At 29.8% G+C, this 21819-nt stretch overlaps 1 protein-coding gene and 1 long non-coding RNA gene across 3 annotated transcripts in view; one reads left to right on the top strand and one right to left on the bottom strand.

Moving 5' to 3' along the window:
- The window catches only part of LOC143193492 (uncharacterized), a 237862-nt gene that overhangs the window by 11397 nt on the left and 204646 nt on the right, over positions 1-21819 (top strand). The gene's annotated exons all lie outside the window — the stretch shown is intronic.
- Positions 1312-21247, bottom strand: LOC143192606 (equilibrative nucleoside transporter 3). 2 transcript variants are annotated; one of them, XM_076398060.1, is made up of 10 exons: positions 21089-21247; positions 16572-16705; positions 14112-14346; positions 14000-14050; positions 13741-13827; positions 11842-12085; positions 8929-9119; positions 5210-5295; positions 4814-5013; positions 1312-1476 (listed from the first exon to the last, which is right to left on the bottom strand). In XM_076398060.1, exons 1-10 carry the CDS (start codon positions 21126-21128, stop codon positions 1365-1367), a joined length of 1380 nt encoding a protein of 459 aa, XP_076254175.1. In that variant the 5' UTR covers positions 21129-21247; the 3' UTR covers positions 1312-1364. The 2 variants fall into 2 exon arrangements, with proteins under 2 accessions (XP_076254175.1, XP_076254176.1); XM_076398061.1 differs by lacking the exon at positions 13741-13827.

Here is a 21819-nt window from a genome sequence, read left to right as displayed (position 1 = left end):
TATAATTAAGGACTGAGCTTTCAAGAAACACACAATAAAAGGTTTTTTCTATCCATTATAGTAATAAAAATCTTATGTAAGTAAAAATAAGTCATTATATAATGTTTTGACCTTCGAAAAGTTATAAAGAAACCATGACTTGGGTTAAATTTAGACAGTCTGCACAATGAACAAATGATCAATTGTATGATCCAAATTCCATTGGAACCAATGGATGGATTTTTAATTTGCAAACTAAAAATTATGGGTTCATATTTCAAGGCAGGTCAGATTTTGAACGTGGCTGTTTTATGAAACTAATTTGCGTTTTTATAATATTATTTATAAAGTTAGTTATATTAAGTTACTAAATTTTGTAATGTAGTAAATGCTATTTAAATAACTGAATTTAGTAAATGCATCTACCATTTGAATTCTAGGACTTTATTTATATATTATAAGCCCTGCCGCGAAAAAATATGTACATTATTATGTTACAAGTTGTTGTGTGTAGTTACTATAGGGACACTGATTATAGTGATACTAACATACTATTTATATTATTTTTTTGCGAGCCATTTAACACAAATTCTAATTTATATATCATTATTAACTAGAAAATGGTCTCTTTTTCGAATGTTTTCATAAGAAAGTGTTTTTACAGTCTATCCAAAGTTTCATTGTGCATACGTCATCTAAATTCCTGATGTCAAAACCTCACAATATTGTCGTATCAACTATACTCTCGAGTTTTATTTAGTTCAGTATGGCTTTGATATAGAACAAAATTCTAATCGAAATAAAATAATTAAACAAAAATACTGTTATCAAATATAATTTATGTTAACATTATAGTAAATATAATGCATATATTACCGAATGACTTAAAACTACAATTACGAACACACATACATGTTATAATAGTGTATACTATGGTTATGTTTGATTATATTTACATTAAACTCTCTTCCATACTACTTATAAGATAGAGTTCTAGGCGCATTTGTAGTTATATCCGTTGGAGGTCTAATTCCCCTAATTAACAATTGTATATTCAAGCAATATATTCTACTTAATTAAAGGGCATAATTACCTTTTAGGCTTAGTTCTTGTGTCCTTCGATACAGTGTTTCTTCGTAACACATAAAAAATGTATACACAATAAAATAATGTATACCTGTATACATCTTTATTGAGAAAACTAGACCTAATCACTGCATTCTCCTTAATATCCTTAATAAATCCATACCAACCCAAGTTCTGCAGTTTTTCGAATAAAATTTCTTTGGAAAAAAGAAAGGAAAGAAATCAATTTTAAGAAAAATGAAACTATTTTCTTAATAATAAATAAATAAATAATTTATTTAAAAATAAATAAATATTATTTACAATAACTTTACAACAAGTACACCAAGAGGACTAGATATGGTCTGTACAAGACCAACAAATAAGTTGAATATGTTGAAGGCTACCTCAGATTCTTCCTTGGTCGTCTTTCTATAATAATGAATAATATGTATGAATTTTATATTAAAACTATATATGTCAAAATAATATAAACACAAAAAATTCAAAGGAAATCTTTAAAAATATTAAAATATTAAGATAACGCGGTAATTATTAAGTTAAACAATCATTTATTATTTAGTAATTCTTGGCAAACTTATTTGTTTCTGACATTTGTAACGTTATAAAAATTTTCTCATGGTTAAAAAACTCATTAAGCTTGTTTTGCCTCAAATATGCCAAATTTGACACTTAGCTTTCGGAACTGGAAGGTAGAGTATAATAATATACTTTAACAGAATAATTGACGACGTATTTAATATATTTAGCCCAAGTGTTCCTAGAATATCACATATCACGTAACATGTGAAGGTTTAATCATCGGAATGATCAGAGGAACATTCTTTTAAATGCATAAAATATTCCATATAATTTCGCTGAAATATACCCCAAGTAAACTTTAAATAATAATTTGGCAATAAGATAACTTGATAATAATTCGATTATAGGATACATTGGTTGGCATCTTTATAGATCTTTATCATATCGATCATCGATTATCTTTATATATAGCCATTATATTTTGTTTTTTATAAATGTATTAGGTGTAGAAGTTGAAATGGACAAAACGTTTTATAATGCTAGTGCCACGTCTTAAGTCATCTTCTTCCACCATCTTCATTATTGTAACAATATTTTTGGAATTAACAATGTCTAACTAGAGGAATTATAGAATGGGGTTGAAATCTATCGAATTCAAAGTTTTCTATAAAATGTAAAGTAATGGCAGTGCAAGTTCCTAGGAAATCAATGTCAGGCTTTGTTCACCCACGTTGCTTGTTAATGTCAGATCAATTTCGTCACAGAAGTCCAGGAGGAATTCATTCACCTTATTTTCGACATGCAGGTTCATAGCTAACAAACTAACAGTGATTGTTTCATGTTGATTTGGATCATCTTTAAATTTTGAACAATGTGAATTCTAATTTTCCTTAAACATAGTATTTGAAATCCTTCAATTTTATGGCAGACTACAACAATATCCCTCAACTGCAAGTCTCGGAGCCATACAGAATGATTACCCAGACTGTTCGGAAGAAGTACATTTTAATATTGATTGTAATGTCCTCTCTTAATTTGTATTATCTCAGAGAAGTAAAAAATCCTTCAACTTGTCCGATTCGACTTTTTACTTCAGCAGTAAATGTAACTTCTTGTACTATATTACTGGTCTGAAGTACTTCAACTCCTGCATTTGCTTTAATTGTGAACGATCCCGAACCGTTAGTTATCATTAATTTTCTGTAATGGGAACTATATCTTGAAGAATTTCTATATCAGCGATATTGTACTATAGTCAGCGAACATCAAATTTGGCCACGAGTTTGCAGCATCATAATGAACGCCATGTTTGATTTTAAAACATTTCTCACAGTTGTATCGTCTATTATTGATTGAATCTATCGAAAATCTTACCTACACAACTACGATCGGTCTGAATGTCACAATGCTGTTTTCAGCTTGTCACTTCGCAAGCTCTTTCATATGTATTTGTATGATTTTCATAAACATTTTCTCAATAATTGATAGGGTACTTACACCTCGATAGTCAATTTGCATAGTTTTTTTCAAGAGAATTTCCATTTTGTTACTTTTCATACACTATCCATTCAACATGATATTTTATAAATTAAATTGACATGAAAAGATAAAAAAGTAATGCTAATGAATTATTAAGGCTTTGTTTAACATTATTAAATACAACGTGAGATAAATGTCCAATTACCTATAAATATACTCAAAGAAAAGTTAAGTAAGTTTGGTTTTCATAAAAAGTTAATTTGGACTTTACATTTTTTTTTCGTTATGATTGAAAAATTATATCGGCTAAATGATGACCGCCATTCGCTATACAACTTTCGGCTCTTTTTAGGCCATTTTTCATGTCATCCTGCCACATTTGAGGCTGAATTTCTTCAATTTCATGACGAATTTTGTCTTTAAGATGTTGAATCGTTTGGGGCTTATTCACATAAACTTTTGATTTAAAAAAAAACCATACTTTACTCTCCCATTTCACACACAAGAAAATTTCGAAACATATCTTGGTACCGTTCAGCAGTAACAGTAACAGTAACAGCAACATCTTGGTCTTTTTACAAAAATAGGGACCAATGATGTTTCCACCATGAATACCACGACATACAGTTGTTTTTAGTGGATGCAATGATGTTTTATGAATTAATTGAGCATTTTGTGTTCTCCAAAACCGACTGCTCTGATTATTGACGTGGCCCTTGAGAAGAAAATGGGCTTCATCGCTCATTATCAATTTAGACGAAAAATCTTCAAATTCACCAGAGAGCCTTGGGATTGCATTACTGTACTCAACTCGATCATCAGGATCTCTCTGTAGCAATTTTTGGACTAATTGAATTTTGTACGAGAACAATTCCATATCAGTTTCAAAATTCGCCTTAAACTGCATGCAGAAATGTGTAACTGTGAACTACGTCTCCGAACTGATGTTTCTGGAGACTCTGAAACATTATCGCACATCAGAGCCATATTTTCAGCATTACGAGACGTCCGTTTCTTTCCAGAATGAGGCCTGTTTGCTGGCGAACCGTACTGTCGAAAATTTGCATGCTATTTACTGTTTAATTGTGGTTATGTGAGGCACCGGACTATTAGGACATTTTTAGCTCAATTTCCGCTGAGTGGCAATAATGGACCGAGTATTTTCAATAAATATTGTCACTATTTCTGCTCGTTCTTGTGGCGTATATTTATCCATAATAAAATTTGGACGTCTACACAGCACAATGGTTAAAGCGAAACTGAGCTAAACGTCATATAACCAAAATGGCGAACTATCAAAATGGTAGCGGGACTTTTACCCCACTTGTTAGCTATTTATGTTATTAATTGTAACTAAAGTTTTGCAATGGAATTTAAAAAGATTTTGTTTACATTTATTTACATTTGAGATTTGTCTACTCTTAATATTTAAGTAATAATAGAAATTGGAAAATATTTTCTTTTCTTAACTGAGCGTACAATATTTGTGGCGATTATTGGGGCCAGTACTTTGACTGTTTGAAATAGATTATAGGGGCATTAATAGTAGCATAACTGGCATATATATACATTAAGTTAAATGTAAAATATGTCATTAGATATAGTTCCAACTGACGAGTTGTAATGCAAGCCAGCTAACGTCATAAAATGCTGATAAACCAACTGGTATTGGGGTTCATATCAAAGACTCATCATTAAGGTGCTTATTAGTCACCAAACTATCGCCGCAAGCGGTTTATATACTTACTTCGGTATGCTTGTTATCGCAATATTGAACAGGTAACCGTTGCCAAACATGAAAAAGCCCATCAACACGACGTACTGCCAATCGTGCGGGAATAGTATTGGAAGGTGGCTTCTCGATGTGGTATTGCAGAACCATATCGCAGGAACGAAAAGGACGGTATTAACGATCGCGTAGATACAAAGTACCCATTCAGGAATGCGCTGAAAATGTACGATAACGTTATTTGAGCTTTATTTATAATATGCGAAAAATCAGACGAATGTCGCCGCTTTGGGCGGGTCGCTTTTAAATCGAACCGAAAGAAGATGCAGCGGAATCCGTCTGGCCCTCGTCGGTTCAAAATTTTAATTGCTGTCGGAAGTCTTGTCGTAAAAATCGTTATTTTGCTTAACTTACTATTGGCAGGTACGCTGATACAAAACGTCCTGTTAACATAACGAGGTCGCTCCACAGGAAAGTTGCCACCGGACTGAAGAACTTCTCTAAAAAACAATTAACATTTTATAGATAGCAAGTATAATCTTTAATTACAAAGAAACAAGACCGTGTTTTAATGATTTTTTAATTGCAAAAATAAGTTCGAACTTTTTAAGATTATTAATAAAGTTTAAAATAAATTATTTTTTTAAATAATAAAGTACATATTGAATCATTACTTAAAGATTTTCATATTATTATAATTAATCATAGTGTTCCCTAGTTATTCACGTATACTTAGTTTTAGCAGTTTCTAGTGGATTAGACTCTTAGACCAAACAACAGTGCAATATGACGCACTACCGTTCAGAAGCTTAGAAACAATAAGGTAATTAAAATCGACAATATAACAGGTTTTGATTTATTAAACTCCAATTTGAACCAAACTTATATAAAATTTAGCTGTTAATAGATTTTTCGTTCAATTTTGGCGTTAATAATAGTGACCCTTAATTTTAAATGCTTGTTCACAAACTTTGCCCATTCTCTTTACTAACTTTAGGTGTTATTGGTTCAGTGTCTTCCATTTATTTTATATTTATCCCTAGAGTTAGCAGAGCCTGACGTTCTTGATTATATACATACTAATTCGATAGAGGAGTAATCTGGAAGTTCAGTTGTTTCGTATACTAAGAAAACTACACACTTTTCTGCAATTTTACGCAAATTATATACTTCTTGGAGCAAAGTGCAGACAGAACATAGCTTTTCAAGAAAAAACTGTTTCCATTTTGCTATTTTATGTGCTTATGAACTGCTTTAAGTATTGTATGAATAGCATAAAGTACACTGAACTCTAAACTAATAGTTTTAAAAATTTGAAAACACATATTTAAAATCTTAGCCAAGTTCATCAAATTCATTAGTAAAGCAATGACTAGACCGACAATTCCAAAAAATCAACATTTGGCGGTGTATTAACTTTTGAGTAATTTCTAATATAAATTGTCGATTTCACTTTAGACTATGTCCAGTAATGACATTACATTTTTCTTCCAAATAAAAATAAATAAACCTTATTACGAAAAGCACTATCTGTTGAAGACCTCTTCTGGACATATAGGGAACCTTAATTTCACTATAAAATTCAAGATTGATAGAAAACTGCTTATAAAGCAAAACCGACAAACGGAGGAAACACTAAAATAGGGATGAAATGATGCTGCAATTATTGTCATATATTTGTAGAGAAAAGATTGTTGGTATTCCGGCAATATCGGATTTAAGAACAGGGCAATTTTTTATAAAACGCTACGAATTAATCCAACATTTAATAAGATATAATACTACGCGTATTCATTTATCTCAAGTGTCATCGTTAGTGACTGGTTCGTTAGATTTTTTTGTATAACGTAATATGTTATTTAGTATAATATTAGTAATAAGATGTTGGCCAATAGAGAATCGTTGTTAAGCTATAGTGACTGTTATTGTTTTGAAACCATTGCATTAATATAATTGTATTCAAAATGTCCACTTTCCGCGTCATTTTTGCCAGAATTTCATTGTTTTATTTCAGATCTTAGTCTGAGATTATTTATACGATTAAATGCTTATATGTTAATGATATGTATATTGTCGTTCGATGCCATTCGGTCAGCTAAATGCTAAACCGATTAATTACATTACCCCAGATTGGACATGTTAGGCCTATGTATAGCTTGCAACGTCGGATTGTTTTCGTCAATCAACACGGCTACAATTCAGAAACTAGTGGTTCCAATAATAATTAGAAGAGAATGATCTATATCTGTATATTATTTTTATAAGCAATAGTGACCTTTAATTTATTGAAACTTTTAAATTAAATTAAATTAAATAATTAAAGGAAGAATCAAATGCAACATAAATATTAAACGTCCGGTCAATGACCGGGCACCCGGGTATACATTCCAATCCGCAGGTAAAATATATTGACTTCTCCTTAGAAAATTCTTATGGCCGTCTGGATCCCCAAAATTGAAGTAATTTGATACCCATTTTTCGTCAAATTTTTTAACCATCAATTAATTAATAAAAGTTATTAACTATCAAACTTGATATCCCGCCCGTTCATCATCCAGGTACCCGGGTACACACTTCGGAGACTGCTTGTATTTAGTTAATTTAACTTTTAAATTGTTAATAGACAATATAGTTTGTAATTTTTTTTTATTTAAGCAATAATTAATTCTTTATATAAACAATAATTAATTCTTATTATAAACAATAACAAAAATATTAAGTAAGATATACATAACTCCATTTTATTTTATTTTATTAATATTGTTTTTCATTCTTTTACTATTTATTTATTTACATTATTTTATTTATTATGACATAGTGGCATATAAAAATTGAAGTACATTAAATTATTTAGTACATCCTTCACATGTCGTGGTTGTAATACAGTGTTCATTACAAATAGGGTTTTCACACACCGAACATATTTTTCTAGTTTCGTGACGTTTTTTAAATTCACTTTGGAGACATACATGGCACACACCAGTAATCATTTTCCTCCCAGTTGAATCGAGCTGCGTCTGAGGTGTCAATGATACAGATGATGTTCGCTGATGCGCTTTTGGATTGATAGCTCGACCAAGAAGAGATTTAATCGCCACTTTCGTTGAGAGATGTCTCATAATTTGTGCATTATTCGAACGACATTCAACAAATGGAGTACATAGCTCTCTGCCCAATTCCGATAAAATAATCGTCGTTCATACGATTTTTAAAAATCATTTTGTTATTCTCATAATACAGAATATATTATGCAAGGCAGGCAATATCGAGAACTCAATAATTTCGGGTTTTTTCTTTACTCTGTCACTAATTTTAGCTTCATGATGCATTGATGATAGCAGAATTACTACCTTGTTTTTTTTTGGCACATAACTACATAGGGTAACTTTTCATGAAAGCCAAACACAGTGGATAATTCTTCTCGCGTTTTTGATACAGCCATTGCTGGTGGAATATATACTTTATTTTTCTTCAAGGTGCCAATAATTGTTAAGTTCCAAGATAGTAAAAAATTTGCCAGTGGAAGAGTAGTGAAGAAATTATCCATTGTAATGTTTCTACCGGATCATCTATACTGTGCCACCAAGTCTTTGACAACTCTTCCACCAACATTTTTCTCACGACCATCTTTCGAATTTCCAGTGTAACGCTGTCCAGTAAGTGGATACGAATTTTCAGCATCACATGTCCATCATACTTTAATTCCATATTTAGCTGGCTTTGACGGAATATACTGAGTGAATCTAGTTCAACCTCGGTATGGCTAAAGTTGCCCGTCAATTGTCAGGTATTCTGTTGGCTTCCGCTTTTGTTATTTCTATGAGGACTATAAACTGTGTCCCTATAGCTATTTCATATGCCATATAGCCAGTTTTTTTTATTCAGTACACTAATGACTTGCGCATCTGGTATATAGGTGGGTACCCAGGTTTATTGAACGAATGGGGAAAGTTTGGTCGGTGACCGGACGGTTTTAACTAGATAATAAATAATAAATAACATATATTCTTAACAAGTACGCTCAAATTTATTATTTTTATATTTTGTGTCTAGTAAAGATTGAGCATGGTTTGCTAAGCATTGTGTAAGACGTATTTTATTAAACGTATAAAAAGGACAAGTATAATACTTACTACTCCATGCCCCATTTTTGTCACTCTCGGATATAACTAGAGAGGTTATAGCTGGATGCGTAAGGCCGATGGCGGTCATGTAGAAGAATACCAAAAATACGTTTGCCCATATTTTTTTGGCAGCGAACTTGATTTCATCTCGGCTTGTCGTCTTCTTCTTTACGTCTTCGGGGAAGGAATCTAAGCAATATCTGAAATATATCGTACATGTAACGAACATTAAATAATATTTATTGAATGGAAATGCTATACAGGGAATAGTAGTTGGAATATTTGAACGACCCGTATCTCAGCAGAACTTCTTTGATTCTTTCAGAACCTGCTGTGCGGGTATTAACGATTTTTGATCTTAACATAGCACCACATTCTTGTAATTTAGTGACGAACTACTTATCGCTGTTTATATAATTCAATTATTTGCATATTCTGTTCAAAATCTAAAGCTATCAGGTACCACATTATCTCCTTTCTTACTAGAAACACATATTTAATGTTTTCTTGTTTAATATTTCTTTGTATGAGCAAATATGAGGATTGAACAAGATGAGGAAATAAAAAAACATGGATGTAATTTGAAGAAATGATGTAGATAAGGAGTAAAGGTAGACACAAGGAGTAAAGAAATAAACGAGAAAAGTATGGAACAATAGACACATAAATGATTATACAGCAAGCATAGTAACTGAATATTAATAAATAATGGAGACATGAATGGCATACTTTCAGGAGTTTCTTGGTCGTCGGGTTCTTTGGATAAATTCCCAACAAGAAAATAACAGTCCACAGAGAAGATAAAAACTGAGGTATTAAAAAAGTGTACTAAGAAAAGAAATTTAAAAATGAATGATAGGAATTGTTAGTGGAAATGTACAATAGAAAAGGAACAAACACATGTAGGAATATCATTGGCAAATTTCACTTATTGCTTCGATGCTTAAAAACTAATATAAATGGCACCGGAGTAATTAAAGGGTACTCTGTTGTGCACAGCCGTGAAGATATACGAGAAAATTATAGAAGATCGTCTAAAATCAATAATAGATAAGGTACTACCAGAATCACATAGCGAGTTCTGAAAGGAAAGAGGTATTAGAAGACTATATATTTAGTATAAGAGCCACTATGTGTCTTAAATATAACGCTAAAAAAGTTAATGCTCAAATAAGCACTATGGGCTATAATAAAAGAAAGAAGTGAAGTGATAATATTGTGAATATAATTTAAGAAATATACGGAATAAATATCAATGCCGTCACTGCAGACAACATGAAATCAAACATCTTCAAAACCAAAGCTTAGTTAAGACAAAGCGGAAGTTCAAACGTTACTATGTTTATAACATTAACGGATGAAATTATAAAGAAATGTAAAATAGAAAAAATGCGACTATTTATTCGAACTTTTATATGTGACATATGACTCTAAGAAAATATGGAATGATAATAAATAAAAGCACAGCGAAGACCATGATCTTAAAATGAATAAAAGAGCTAGAAGTAAAAAAAAAGGAACCCAAATTCAGGAGAAGCAAATGAATACTAGAATTCGAAAAAAACTTAAATTTGTACTTGGCTATAAATAGCAAATGTATTAACAAAAACGAAATATTAAGAAAAATTTAAATAGAAAAGGCATGGTAATCGAAGAGCCAGAAGTAAATGAAAATAGAAGAGTCAGAAGTCAGGAGAAGGAAATGCATACTAGAATTCGAAAAAACTTGAAGTTTTACTTCGCTATAAATAGCAGCAAATTTATTAATAAAAAAGGAAATATTAAGAAAAATTTAAATGGAAAGATCATGGTAATAAAAGAGCCAGAAGTAAATGAAAATAGAAGAGCCAGAAGTCAGGAGAAGGAAATGCATACTAGAATTCGAAAAAACTTGAAGTTGTACTTCGCTATAAATAGCAGCAAATTTATTAACAAAAAGGAAATATTAAGAAATTTAAATGGAAAGATCATGGTAATAGAAGAGCCAGAATTAAAAGAAAATAGAAGAGCCAGAAGTCAGGAGAAGGAAATGAATACTAGAATTCGAAAAAACTTGAATTTTAACATACCAACACTAATATTTGATAGCGTAATGTTAATATTGTCAAATAGAAATAAAAATATTTTTTACAAAAAAATTTAACCGACTTCAAAAAATAAATAAGGGACTTCCTAAAAAGTAAGAAATAATCAAATTTAGATGCTTAACATAAAAAAAACGATTTAAAATAAAATATGTACATAATGGTCGTTTGAATAACTAAATAAAAATAAACAAAAACCTTATTTAATCTAACTAATACACGTAATTTATATTTAACTATAGATACACAATTTGGCTTAATACCTACCTAAATTTATTTATCTATTTACACTTTCATTTTAATTATTACCAACTCATCATCAAGTCGGTTCAATTTTTTTTGTTAAAAATATTTTATTTTTCTTTTTTTAGTGTTAGATATTTACACAATAAATTACGCAGCTATTTTATTATGTATTACAATGTATAGGCCAAGTAAAGATGCAGCCTGTATGAGGAAAAATAAGATCAAAAAAATAACGAATGAAAATAAGAAACCCTTCAGGCTCCCGGAGTCCGCTACCTAACCTAGGAGATTTTACATATGTTCTAATCAAACTAGAACAACAACAGAAAGTCGTTACCCTCCCGAGAATCAAACCAGCGACCACCGTGTGGGATGAAGATGGAAAGGAAGAATGGATGCTTTAAACAATTGTGGCTCAAGGAACATATATCATGGCATTAAGTTTTGAGACCCAAATATAGTTGATGAGAGCTGTATAATCAACGTTACAAATTCATATAAAAAAACACATTTTTAACAACTAAATAATTGATTGTTTTATATCAATATTTAATTAACATGTATATGACTGAGGTGCAATAACAAGGTTTACCTGAAAAATTCTCCTCTTGAAGCGACAAGCATCAGTATCAATGTAGCAGCTATTACGAAAGTACCGCATAGGAAATACATCAATGCCGCATTATCGACGTCGTCAAAAAGTGCAACAGATATGATGTTCAGAATAACACTGAGGATTCCACTTGAACCTTGACCCATAAGGCAGATCTTCATATAATTGTGGGGGAACTTTGGATATAATAGCGTAGAACTGAGAATATTTATTACATTGGCGGCTGCAATCCAAAATATATAATAAGATGTTACGCTGATGTTATTTGAACATTAGTGAGGACTTTTTGATGGTGTATGAAATTATAAAAAGACAAAACCGACACATATATTACAAAAAAATTTGCAAAAATTCTTTAAACTAGTTTACATGCATTTTTAGCTAAATTAGTATTTGTTTGTGATTTTTAGTGTCAATTCTCTCACAATATGACGTGGATTTATACCAAAAATAATTGGGAAGATATGTAACTGTTAAAGAATAATTGTCTTATTAAATTAAAAAGTTAATTTATAAAAATTACTAATATATTAGGTGCTTATATGTTGTATTTCCTTTCCCTTTTCTTTGCAATGTTTCTTGCATAGATTTTTCTACAATGTTTAATATGTTGTTCAGTAAGCAACAATTAACCATCATATTGACATTCCGTCATCCCTGGTATCATTGCCCAATCTCTTTTATCTATCATTTATTTTATCCCAAAGACATCCGTTTTAGTTTTCGGTAAAATTTTGATTATTTTTATATAAAAGTTTAGTCCCTGATAAATGAGAAAAAGCATTCCTACACAACTGTTCTTTTAAAGCAATAGCCATTTTTAGGCATGTAAAGTATTCTGTTTTGCTTGGTATTAAAATGGAATTGCCGTTCACAGTATTTTGAAGTAATGTTGATCTCTTCCCCTACTTTATCAATCCATTATAAGTCATGGAATATGTATCTTTATATTATTTCTATTATGCTCAATTTTATTTGTTAGATATATTTTTAAGTTTCCTATTTATGAGTTAACATGAACGTTTACATGTTGAAATCAGAAATGTGTTCAACTGAGCAGCATTATGTTTCAATTAATATGTATTTATGTAAAGGTGGTATAAAAAAAGTATCTATTTATATTTCGATCGTAATGATATATCCCAACTGCCACACATAATTAATATAAACAATATTTGATCTGTTTATATTTTGAAATACAAGGTGGACTTGATTAAAACTTGGGTATCTTTCAAATTCCTCTTTACCTGCTATTATAGTTTCAGCTTATCCATCTTCTTTAATCGTCCCACAAGTAATCTGCTAATAGTACCTTCCAGAAGTTTCACTTATCTTATCCTCTTACAATTTTCAAATTTATACCAATTCTAGGCACATATACCTTACAATAAATATTTTATGTGAAAATTTTCCGTTCAGCCATTGTGAAAATATTGTGAGTATTCTATAAACTAAAACTATTCTATTCATTTTCTATCATCTTTATGTGTAAACTAAGTGAGTTTTATGATGTCTTTGGAGAAGTACTATATCCACTAAATATAGTCCATAGACTGAACGTTGTATCTTAATATAATAAAACAGTTAATTTTGTAAATAAGGAAATCTTGTAAAAAAATACATAAAAAAGCTTTATTACCATACACATACAGTCATCATTTAATAATTCTATATATCATGATGATAGCAAAACATGACAATGAATTGATAATGATCTTGACTTTTTAATGAATTATACAGGGAATAAATGGGCTAGATAAAAATGATTGTGACACCATTGTGACAGACCTTATCTTTTTGCAAAAACATACAAATTATTATATGTTATATAGCAGTGCAAAATCTGATAGAAATAACCATCTCAATCACACCACTAACCTGAATAAGACTCGATATTTTTTTGGATGGCCTCTAAGTTGGTTTTTGGCGGATCGGTAGCCTTAATATCGAAGAGTGTGTTAAACTCTGCTTTGCCAGATGAACCATTAATAACAGATATATATATATATATTAATAATATTTACGGAAAGCTCGATTTAATAAAGCTTGCATTCATTTGCATAAAACCATGAAGCTACGATAAACAGTTTTGACAGTACACCGACACGGATACCAGACGTGCAATTATTATACTTACTAGTCAAAACCCCACTTAGTGCTAATACTATAATGAAAAATGACGTTTGATCTGTAATTAAAAGAAAAACAAATTTAGCAATAATTTTTGTAGCCATACAGAGTTAACTCACAGCTATCCGTGTTGATTTCGACAAAAGCTGTCATAATTATGAATATCACCAATTCAATAACATATGTTATAATAATCCTAGGCATCAGTTTAAGTTTGTGTCCATATAGAATATTCAATATACCTATCACCACCCATGGTATAGTGTTCACCACTGACCTGGCAGACGCAAAATAAGATTGTAAGGTAGTTGTACTATCGGGGTCTGTAGTATTCCTGAATTTGTGTTTCCAAAACTAAAGAGAAATTATTAAGTATATAATTAATATTGTGAAGGTTTAGATTTTTAGAAAATTGATATAGAAGTACATACAAGTTTTTATGAATAAAATATAATCATAACATTGATATATTAAGCAATATAATTTCTGCCCTTATATTGAACGTGTTTTTTTTTGTATTAAACTCTAATAAGTAACTTTATAAAAAGTCGGAAGAATGGATGTAAAATTAATTTTTATTATTGGCTTTTGTCTATATTATATTGAACTTATTATTTGTGATCGGTTGTTTCTAAAATGAAACAGAAGTATAATATATCGGATATTATTTATAACTTTTGACAATTTTATCTCTATTGTTCTTTCAAATTGTAATTACCGTATGGCCTACAAAGTCGATTGATTTTAATCAAAAAGCGGGAGGATATTTTTTGTATAGTTGTTCGAATAAACAGATAATATAAAATGGCTATAAATATATTTAATTAAAATTGAAAAAAATCGATGATATAGTTCAATTATTCTTTTTAAAAGATTTCTATCAATTTGAATATGCAAATGTTCTCTTACAGAGACAGGCTTTAACAAAATATAAAAGCAATTATTTTGTTCATAATATAAAGGATCTCCGTGGAGTTCCTAATCATTAGAATACCTGCTGATTAGATATTTGACACTGTTTACCTTCTTCTAACAGTAAACCTTCCTCATAATGTTTAAGTGATTGTTACAATTTTTTCCGTTATACCAATCACTTTCAGTACATTATTTAAGCAAAAGGTAAACCCATGTAGCTTTTTGAAATACTTTTTAGATTAATTTATATTAGGTGCTAGGATGTATTTTAATAATTCTTTCATTTTAGAGAGGCATTTATTAATTATCGGTTATTATTGATATAATGTTTAATAATCAAAATATCATTTCATCGTTTTCTAAAGCTTTTTCTCATCCTTATACGACATGGTCATGTTGACATGGTATGCTGATATCACGATATGGTCATCCTTATATGACGATATGGTCATGTTGTTTCAAAAGAATGACGCTGGTTTGTCAACGCTACAATCATCTATCTATTTTCGAACCACTTTGGTATTTCACGACCAACAATGTTGCATCAAACTGAAAAGATAATAATCAGAGGACGCTATGCCTGGATAATCAATTGGGTGTGGAACATCTTTCCATTCGAGCTGAAATAGTATATCGATCACAACTCTTGCAACGTACGGCCAAGTGTTGTCATGCAGGAGGATGAGTTTGGGTTTTTTACTCATTTTTGGTGATGTTATTTGCCCTTTTCCTATAAATAGTCGATATAAGTAGACTTTATATAATATCATGCAATGCACATGCATTGTACATGCATTAACATTATCATATAAACCTCAATCGATTTGCGTCGATATCACATGTTGGCATGTTCTTCAGTTCAGTCTTGATTGAAAATAGCAGGTCATGAACTAAACTCAGACTTTTTGGGTAAGTTTTCAATGTTTTATTTTATTTTACAATAGTCCATCAGTAAAGCTAACCATATTCTCAATTCTCACCAATATTAAAGACAAGTCAATATTAATGAAAAAAGTATATAAATATATTAGATGAGGAGTGTTCATAACTATTAGAGCTATGAAATTATAAGACAAATTTGAAATTGTCTTTATTACCGCGATCAAGAAATAGAGAGACATTAAAATCATTACGTTAGTTATGAATTTCGTCCTCGGGACCTCGGAATAGTTATAAGTTCTTTGTGACTTCTCAGAAGTTTGTATACATTAGCAACTGTCTTATTCGTCTGACTTAGATCCGTCGGAATTCTGTGTGCCAATGTCATATTCTTTATAGCGGAAAAAGTTAAATCCGAACTGAAGAAGGCTATTAAGGTTTCGAAGGATAAGATATCCAAAAGAGATTAGTTTGCGTTTATTAAAATGTTTTACTATATTTTTTTTCACAGTATACAAATCATATATCGAAAAAAGAAATCAGTGTCAAGCCAGCACTACATTTAACAGTTGTTCGAAAAATAATTAACTTACTAACATCAAAAACATAAACTACATTAGTTGATGAATAACATAAAAATATATCGATATGTAATGACTTCTATTTCAATTTTAATTTAGTTTTAAAAATGCGTCTTTTACTTAACGGTATGATATTTATACGACTTCCTTAAAAAGTATTTTCTCATTTCTGTTGACAACGTAATATTCTTTTTAAATACTCACATCATTGGCTGCAACAGGAAAAGATATAGGCAAAATATGCACAATACCCAGCAGGTAAAACATTACGAGACATAATGAATATTTGTCTTTGGGTACTTTCTGTGGTTCTGGTATTTTTTCCGTCAGAATCACTTCTACAACAGAAAATAAATATATGGAATTTAATCTACAATATAATAATTAATTTAACACAAAGTGCTTCTCAAAATTAAAAAAAAAGACTTACACAAATCCGACAATTGTTTGTATATAATTTTTAATAATTAAGGAAAGAAGAATACGCCGGTTCTCTTTATGTTTTTATTTTCCCTTTGTTATCCCATTTAGAATTTGTATTATATCATAATTATTATTATACTATAATATTTAAATATTATTTTGTGTTCTTGCATCTATACTATTATTATACTTAAAAATAATTCAAAAAGGTTAGGCTATATAGTTTTTTACCACCATCCAACGCCACCACATTTTTCCGTAAAAGTTTCTATAATAATGAAATAGTTTAGGTAAAATTAAAGCTTCTGTTGTTTTAAAACCTTCACATATCATAATTGGCCCGGATGGATTCCAGGGAGCTGTCCTCGGCTGTCCTCTTTTTTTCAATCTCATTTCATTCAATTAATCTAACAAATTACTTATCAATAATAGAATACCCGTTAACGTTTGCTTAGGGTCTTAGGATCCCGTAGTTACTTGCAACATTACTTGGTACAGGCCAGGAAAAAGTATTGTAACTAAAGCTGGAAGGTAGTAAATGGGGGATTATAGATACTCGAAGACTCCTAACCATAAACTATTCTAATTATGAAGCATCCAACCTACGAACACTTTTAGCTCGTGAATTCTTGGCGCAAACTATTATACAAGTGGTGAAGTAACATAGTCTACTGAAATTTTGACAAAAACTTGCAGTGTATAAGGCGAATTACATTTGCTCAGTTTCCCAACCGTCGACTCTTGGAATTTGGAGTCATCAGAATTTGAAACACTTCCAAACAGAGAACACCATGGAAAAAGGTATACAGGGTAAAAACAGTGCTATTCAGAAAATCGTTAAATTCGAACAAGCGAAGTAAGGTACTTGTTTATGTATGAATATTACAAAATAAATTGAATTTTAAAATAAAGATAAAATAAAATTGTTGTTCCTTGTTGTTTTGAACCTTCAACATTCCATAACTTAATTTTTACAAAATTTATATCATATCTGACTCTTTTAGCAGGAAAATTTCTTAATGTCAAATATATTGCTATTTAAATGGAGTTCGTTATTATTTTATTGCTATATGAGACTCGAGTCTTCCACAATAATGCGAAATCAAAACAAAAGGCTAATGTGTGGTGTTGACCGATACGAGTTCGCACTTATATTGACTTGATATTGACCAAGAAATTTGGAGGATTTTCTGCAAATTAGTAAATTAATAAAATAACTGATTTATCATTTTGTGCCAATTAGCTTGAGAAATTAGTGAAAAGGACCTGGTTTAGAGCAGAATAATTTTTTCAATAAGATAACGCACTTCTTCACACAACCTGGAAAGTCGTCACTAGAACCAGTTAAGTGAAGTACGAATTCTTTCAATATCTGCGTACTTGTCAATTCCTGATTCTTTACAGCGTAAAAAATAGCAATGTTCAGTTTGGTTTTCATTCTATTTCTATCTGAGAAATTAATGTATAAGCCTATTTCTTACTTTGAACTAAAATTTAATTTTCTAATAAAGCTTTGATTTTTAGTAATCTTAATTAATAGAAAATGAATGAATCAAAATAGGAAACAGAATATGAATTTGTTTACGTATAAACTTGCAGTGAATATTTCTCCACCCAATACATATGCTGCTTGATCTGTTTAGCTAAATGATATCTAATACTGATATCTTAACAATAACACCTTATCATCTCTACTATCTTGCCCTAACTATTGTTTTATCAAAATATTAACTAGCTGCAATTGGATACTCTAATAAAGATATTGATAATGCAAAAGGACTTCCCAAAGATATTCCTTTATCAATTCAAATTGTAACATGTTGTATTCAAACCGAAATTCGTTATTTACTAAAACCCTTGAAACGAAATTAAATTGTTGGAATATTATTCATTTATCACCTCTGTTCTCGCCAAAACACATAACAATGAGAACCTACCTAAATCAATCAAGTAGGCGTTTATTTGTACGAAGTTATGTAGATTAAATGATTGTGGCATAAAGATATTTTTAACAAAAAAATTTAATCAACTTCGAAAAATAAATAAGGATATCACTAAAAGATAAAAAATAATCAGTGTAAGTTTTAAAATAAAATATGTACATAATAATCGTTGTAATAACCAAATAAAAATAAACAAAAACATTATTTAACATATCTAGTACTCGTATTTTAAATTCTAATATATACATACAGTTTAGTTTATTACCTAAACGTATTCATCTATATTTACAGCATTATTTTAACCACTACCAATGGATCACATTGAAGTTGGTACGACCAAAAAATTTGATTTTTTTTATCGTAATGAAATATACACAAAATATGTCATAAAATTATATTATTATTTTTCTATTATATTATTTCATTATACCGTAAAAAAATTAGATTTTTTTGTTCAGAATGAAATATACACAAAATATGTCATAAAATTATATTATTATTTTTTTATTATATTATTTCGTTATACCGTAGAAGCAGTTGCCTACGATATTTCGAGAGCTTGTCATATGATATGCTAGTTCTTAAAAAGCAAACAATGGCTTTTGCACTGAATGAGTTCTAATATTCCGTCACATCTGTTCAGTAATAACATTATACCCAAATATCTGATTATTTTATAAAATATACGTGAACACTTTTTACGCCCCTTATGCTCCATTTTAGGGTTTCCCTTGATTTCCCCCTTCCCCTCAACAGATCCTGACTTTGTTCCAACGGGGCCACCTCGAAAGTGCACTCCTTCGAATAAAAGAAGAATTATCTACAGAATAAAAATATACAGTCGAACATAGAACCCTCTCCTTTTTCGAAGTCGTTTAAAAATTTGGGTAACATAAGTACAATAAGACAATGCTCTCGATTAACCGCATTCTGCTAATGCTGATAATCACGGTGTTCTTGACAACTAAACCTAATATATTCACACATTATTTTTACTAGCGTTACGATTATTAATATCAAGGTTTAAGATTAACTGGTAAAATCAATTTAATCATATAATGCGTTTGATAACATTCCTATGTAAAATACATTCAGATAACATTGTACAAATTGACAACAATTTTTCGCTTTATAATATTAATTATAATTTATTACGAAATAAAATAATGCCAAAAAACATTATTGGAAGTACCCAGAAAAATAAATAGCGCATATAAAGTGAAAATGGATTCTAGGCCCTTTCTAATTTTCTAGTTATTCATTGATGTTGATTATTTAATTAAATAGTACAGTATGGTTACTATTATAGACTGGCAAACTCAGTGTTTTATATTTCGGAATTGGTCTAATAAAATAATATTTAATATACTTTATCAGTTTTTAATATATTTTAATTGAAAATTAAATTTTTTTTGCTTTCGCCGCCATAATTTACATTTTCAGCGGTCAAGATGTCATTTTTTTCTCCAAATACTCATCCTACTAAAACCAGGCTGTTACGATTTTGGAAAAACTTCACGAACTACATACTGCGAATCGTTTTTAAGTTAACAAGCCATTGATAAATATTAGTTTTTGATATTTTTTTATAATAATTAAATTTATAATTCACTTGATGACATAATATTATCCGTAATCAACGTCTAATTTACTATAAGCAACAAAAACAGCATACTAAGTTCAAGTAGTAGCATTACAATTAAATAATATCAAAATTGACGATAGATGATAACGATAGTTTATTACTATATCGTATTATAATAAACAATAACCAACAAACACGAGGTTTGTCGGGTTTTTAAATTTAGATCATTCGACTTTCATAGCTCTTCATTAACGTCCAAATGATAACATTGGCGAGTTTTACTTTAAAATGTCGGTAACACAAACAAGAATTTGAAGCATTTGGAAAGAGACTACCCTTTTGACTGAAAATTCATTTTTAACGACAAGTAGTAATTATTTTAAATACTTGTTTAACTATAGGAGTGTATTTACAATTCATACACTGTAATATTTGGTTTAATGATTATATCTATTTTCTATAATATATTTAGAAGAAGATTTAGATATTACCGAGTCCAATTTTCTTTTAAACTTTTCGGAATAAAGGTAAAATATTTCTTGAATTTATTACTTAAAATAGATATGCTCCATTTGTGGATAATTATTTATATAATTCATAAATAATATATAAATTAAATAATATTTGAATTTAATTTAGCAGATGTACTTTCTGATCCTGAGCGATATTTATAGGTGCTTTCTGATAAGAAAATAATAGAGATATTTTTGAAAGAAAACATTTTCAAAATATAAAAAAAACTTGAAAAATGTTCTTTGATAAACTCTTACTTGATATTGTTTCAATTTCTATAGCAGATTCGGCTTCCATTTTGATATTTTTCCTACACTCAACAATATTGTCGATCTCCAATCAGATCATCACGGGTACTAAAGAATGATTGTACGTACATGTACTTTTTAATATTCCTACATAACTTTTATCAATATTTAAGTAATTTTAATGAGCGAGATCTTAAAAATCAATTAATCTGCACTACAATTAGATATTTCCACTTCGATCATGATAAGAGTAACAGGAAGTTATTTTTAATTTATGATTTTTGGGCTTTTAATGCATTAAATAACTGAAATATTTTTTAGATAAATATGATTTGCGTAAACAAGGTATCGAGAGATTTTATTGTTGCAAATATTACTACGAGAGTTTATGAAAAATTAATGTAACATCTTTATACCCATTGTAAAACTCGATGTATATATCTACTCCGTATAGATTTAATTCTAACTGTGCATTTGTTGAAAACATGTTCTATACATTCATTGTATCTTTATTAAATTTCTTATCAAGTTCTTTCACTTTTGAATACGACAGTGATGCATGGTGCTATAAATGTTGCTAATGGTAATACGCGGGTCACTATCTACATTAAGCTGCGAGTATATATTTATAGTTTTTCAAAGTACTCGCCATGATGATTGATAGACTTTTGCATACGCTTAAAACAATTTTCAAAGCATTACGAATGAGGAATGTTCAAAACATGATTTTTGAACGCCTC

The sequence above is a fragment of the Rhynchophorus ferrugineus genome, unplaced genomic scaffold (assembly GCF_030347505.1).
Source record: "Rhynchophorus ferrugineus isolate W39M unplaced genomic scaffold, kcgeb_rfMv2 rfM3, whole genome shotgun sequence".
Classification (NCBI taxonomy): Eukaryota; Metazoa; Arthropoda; class Insecta; order Coleoptera; family Curculionidae; genus Rhynchophorus; species Rhynchophorus ferrugineus.
This window is presented reverse-complemented; position numbering and strand designations above follow the sequence as displayed.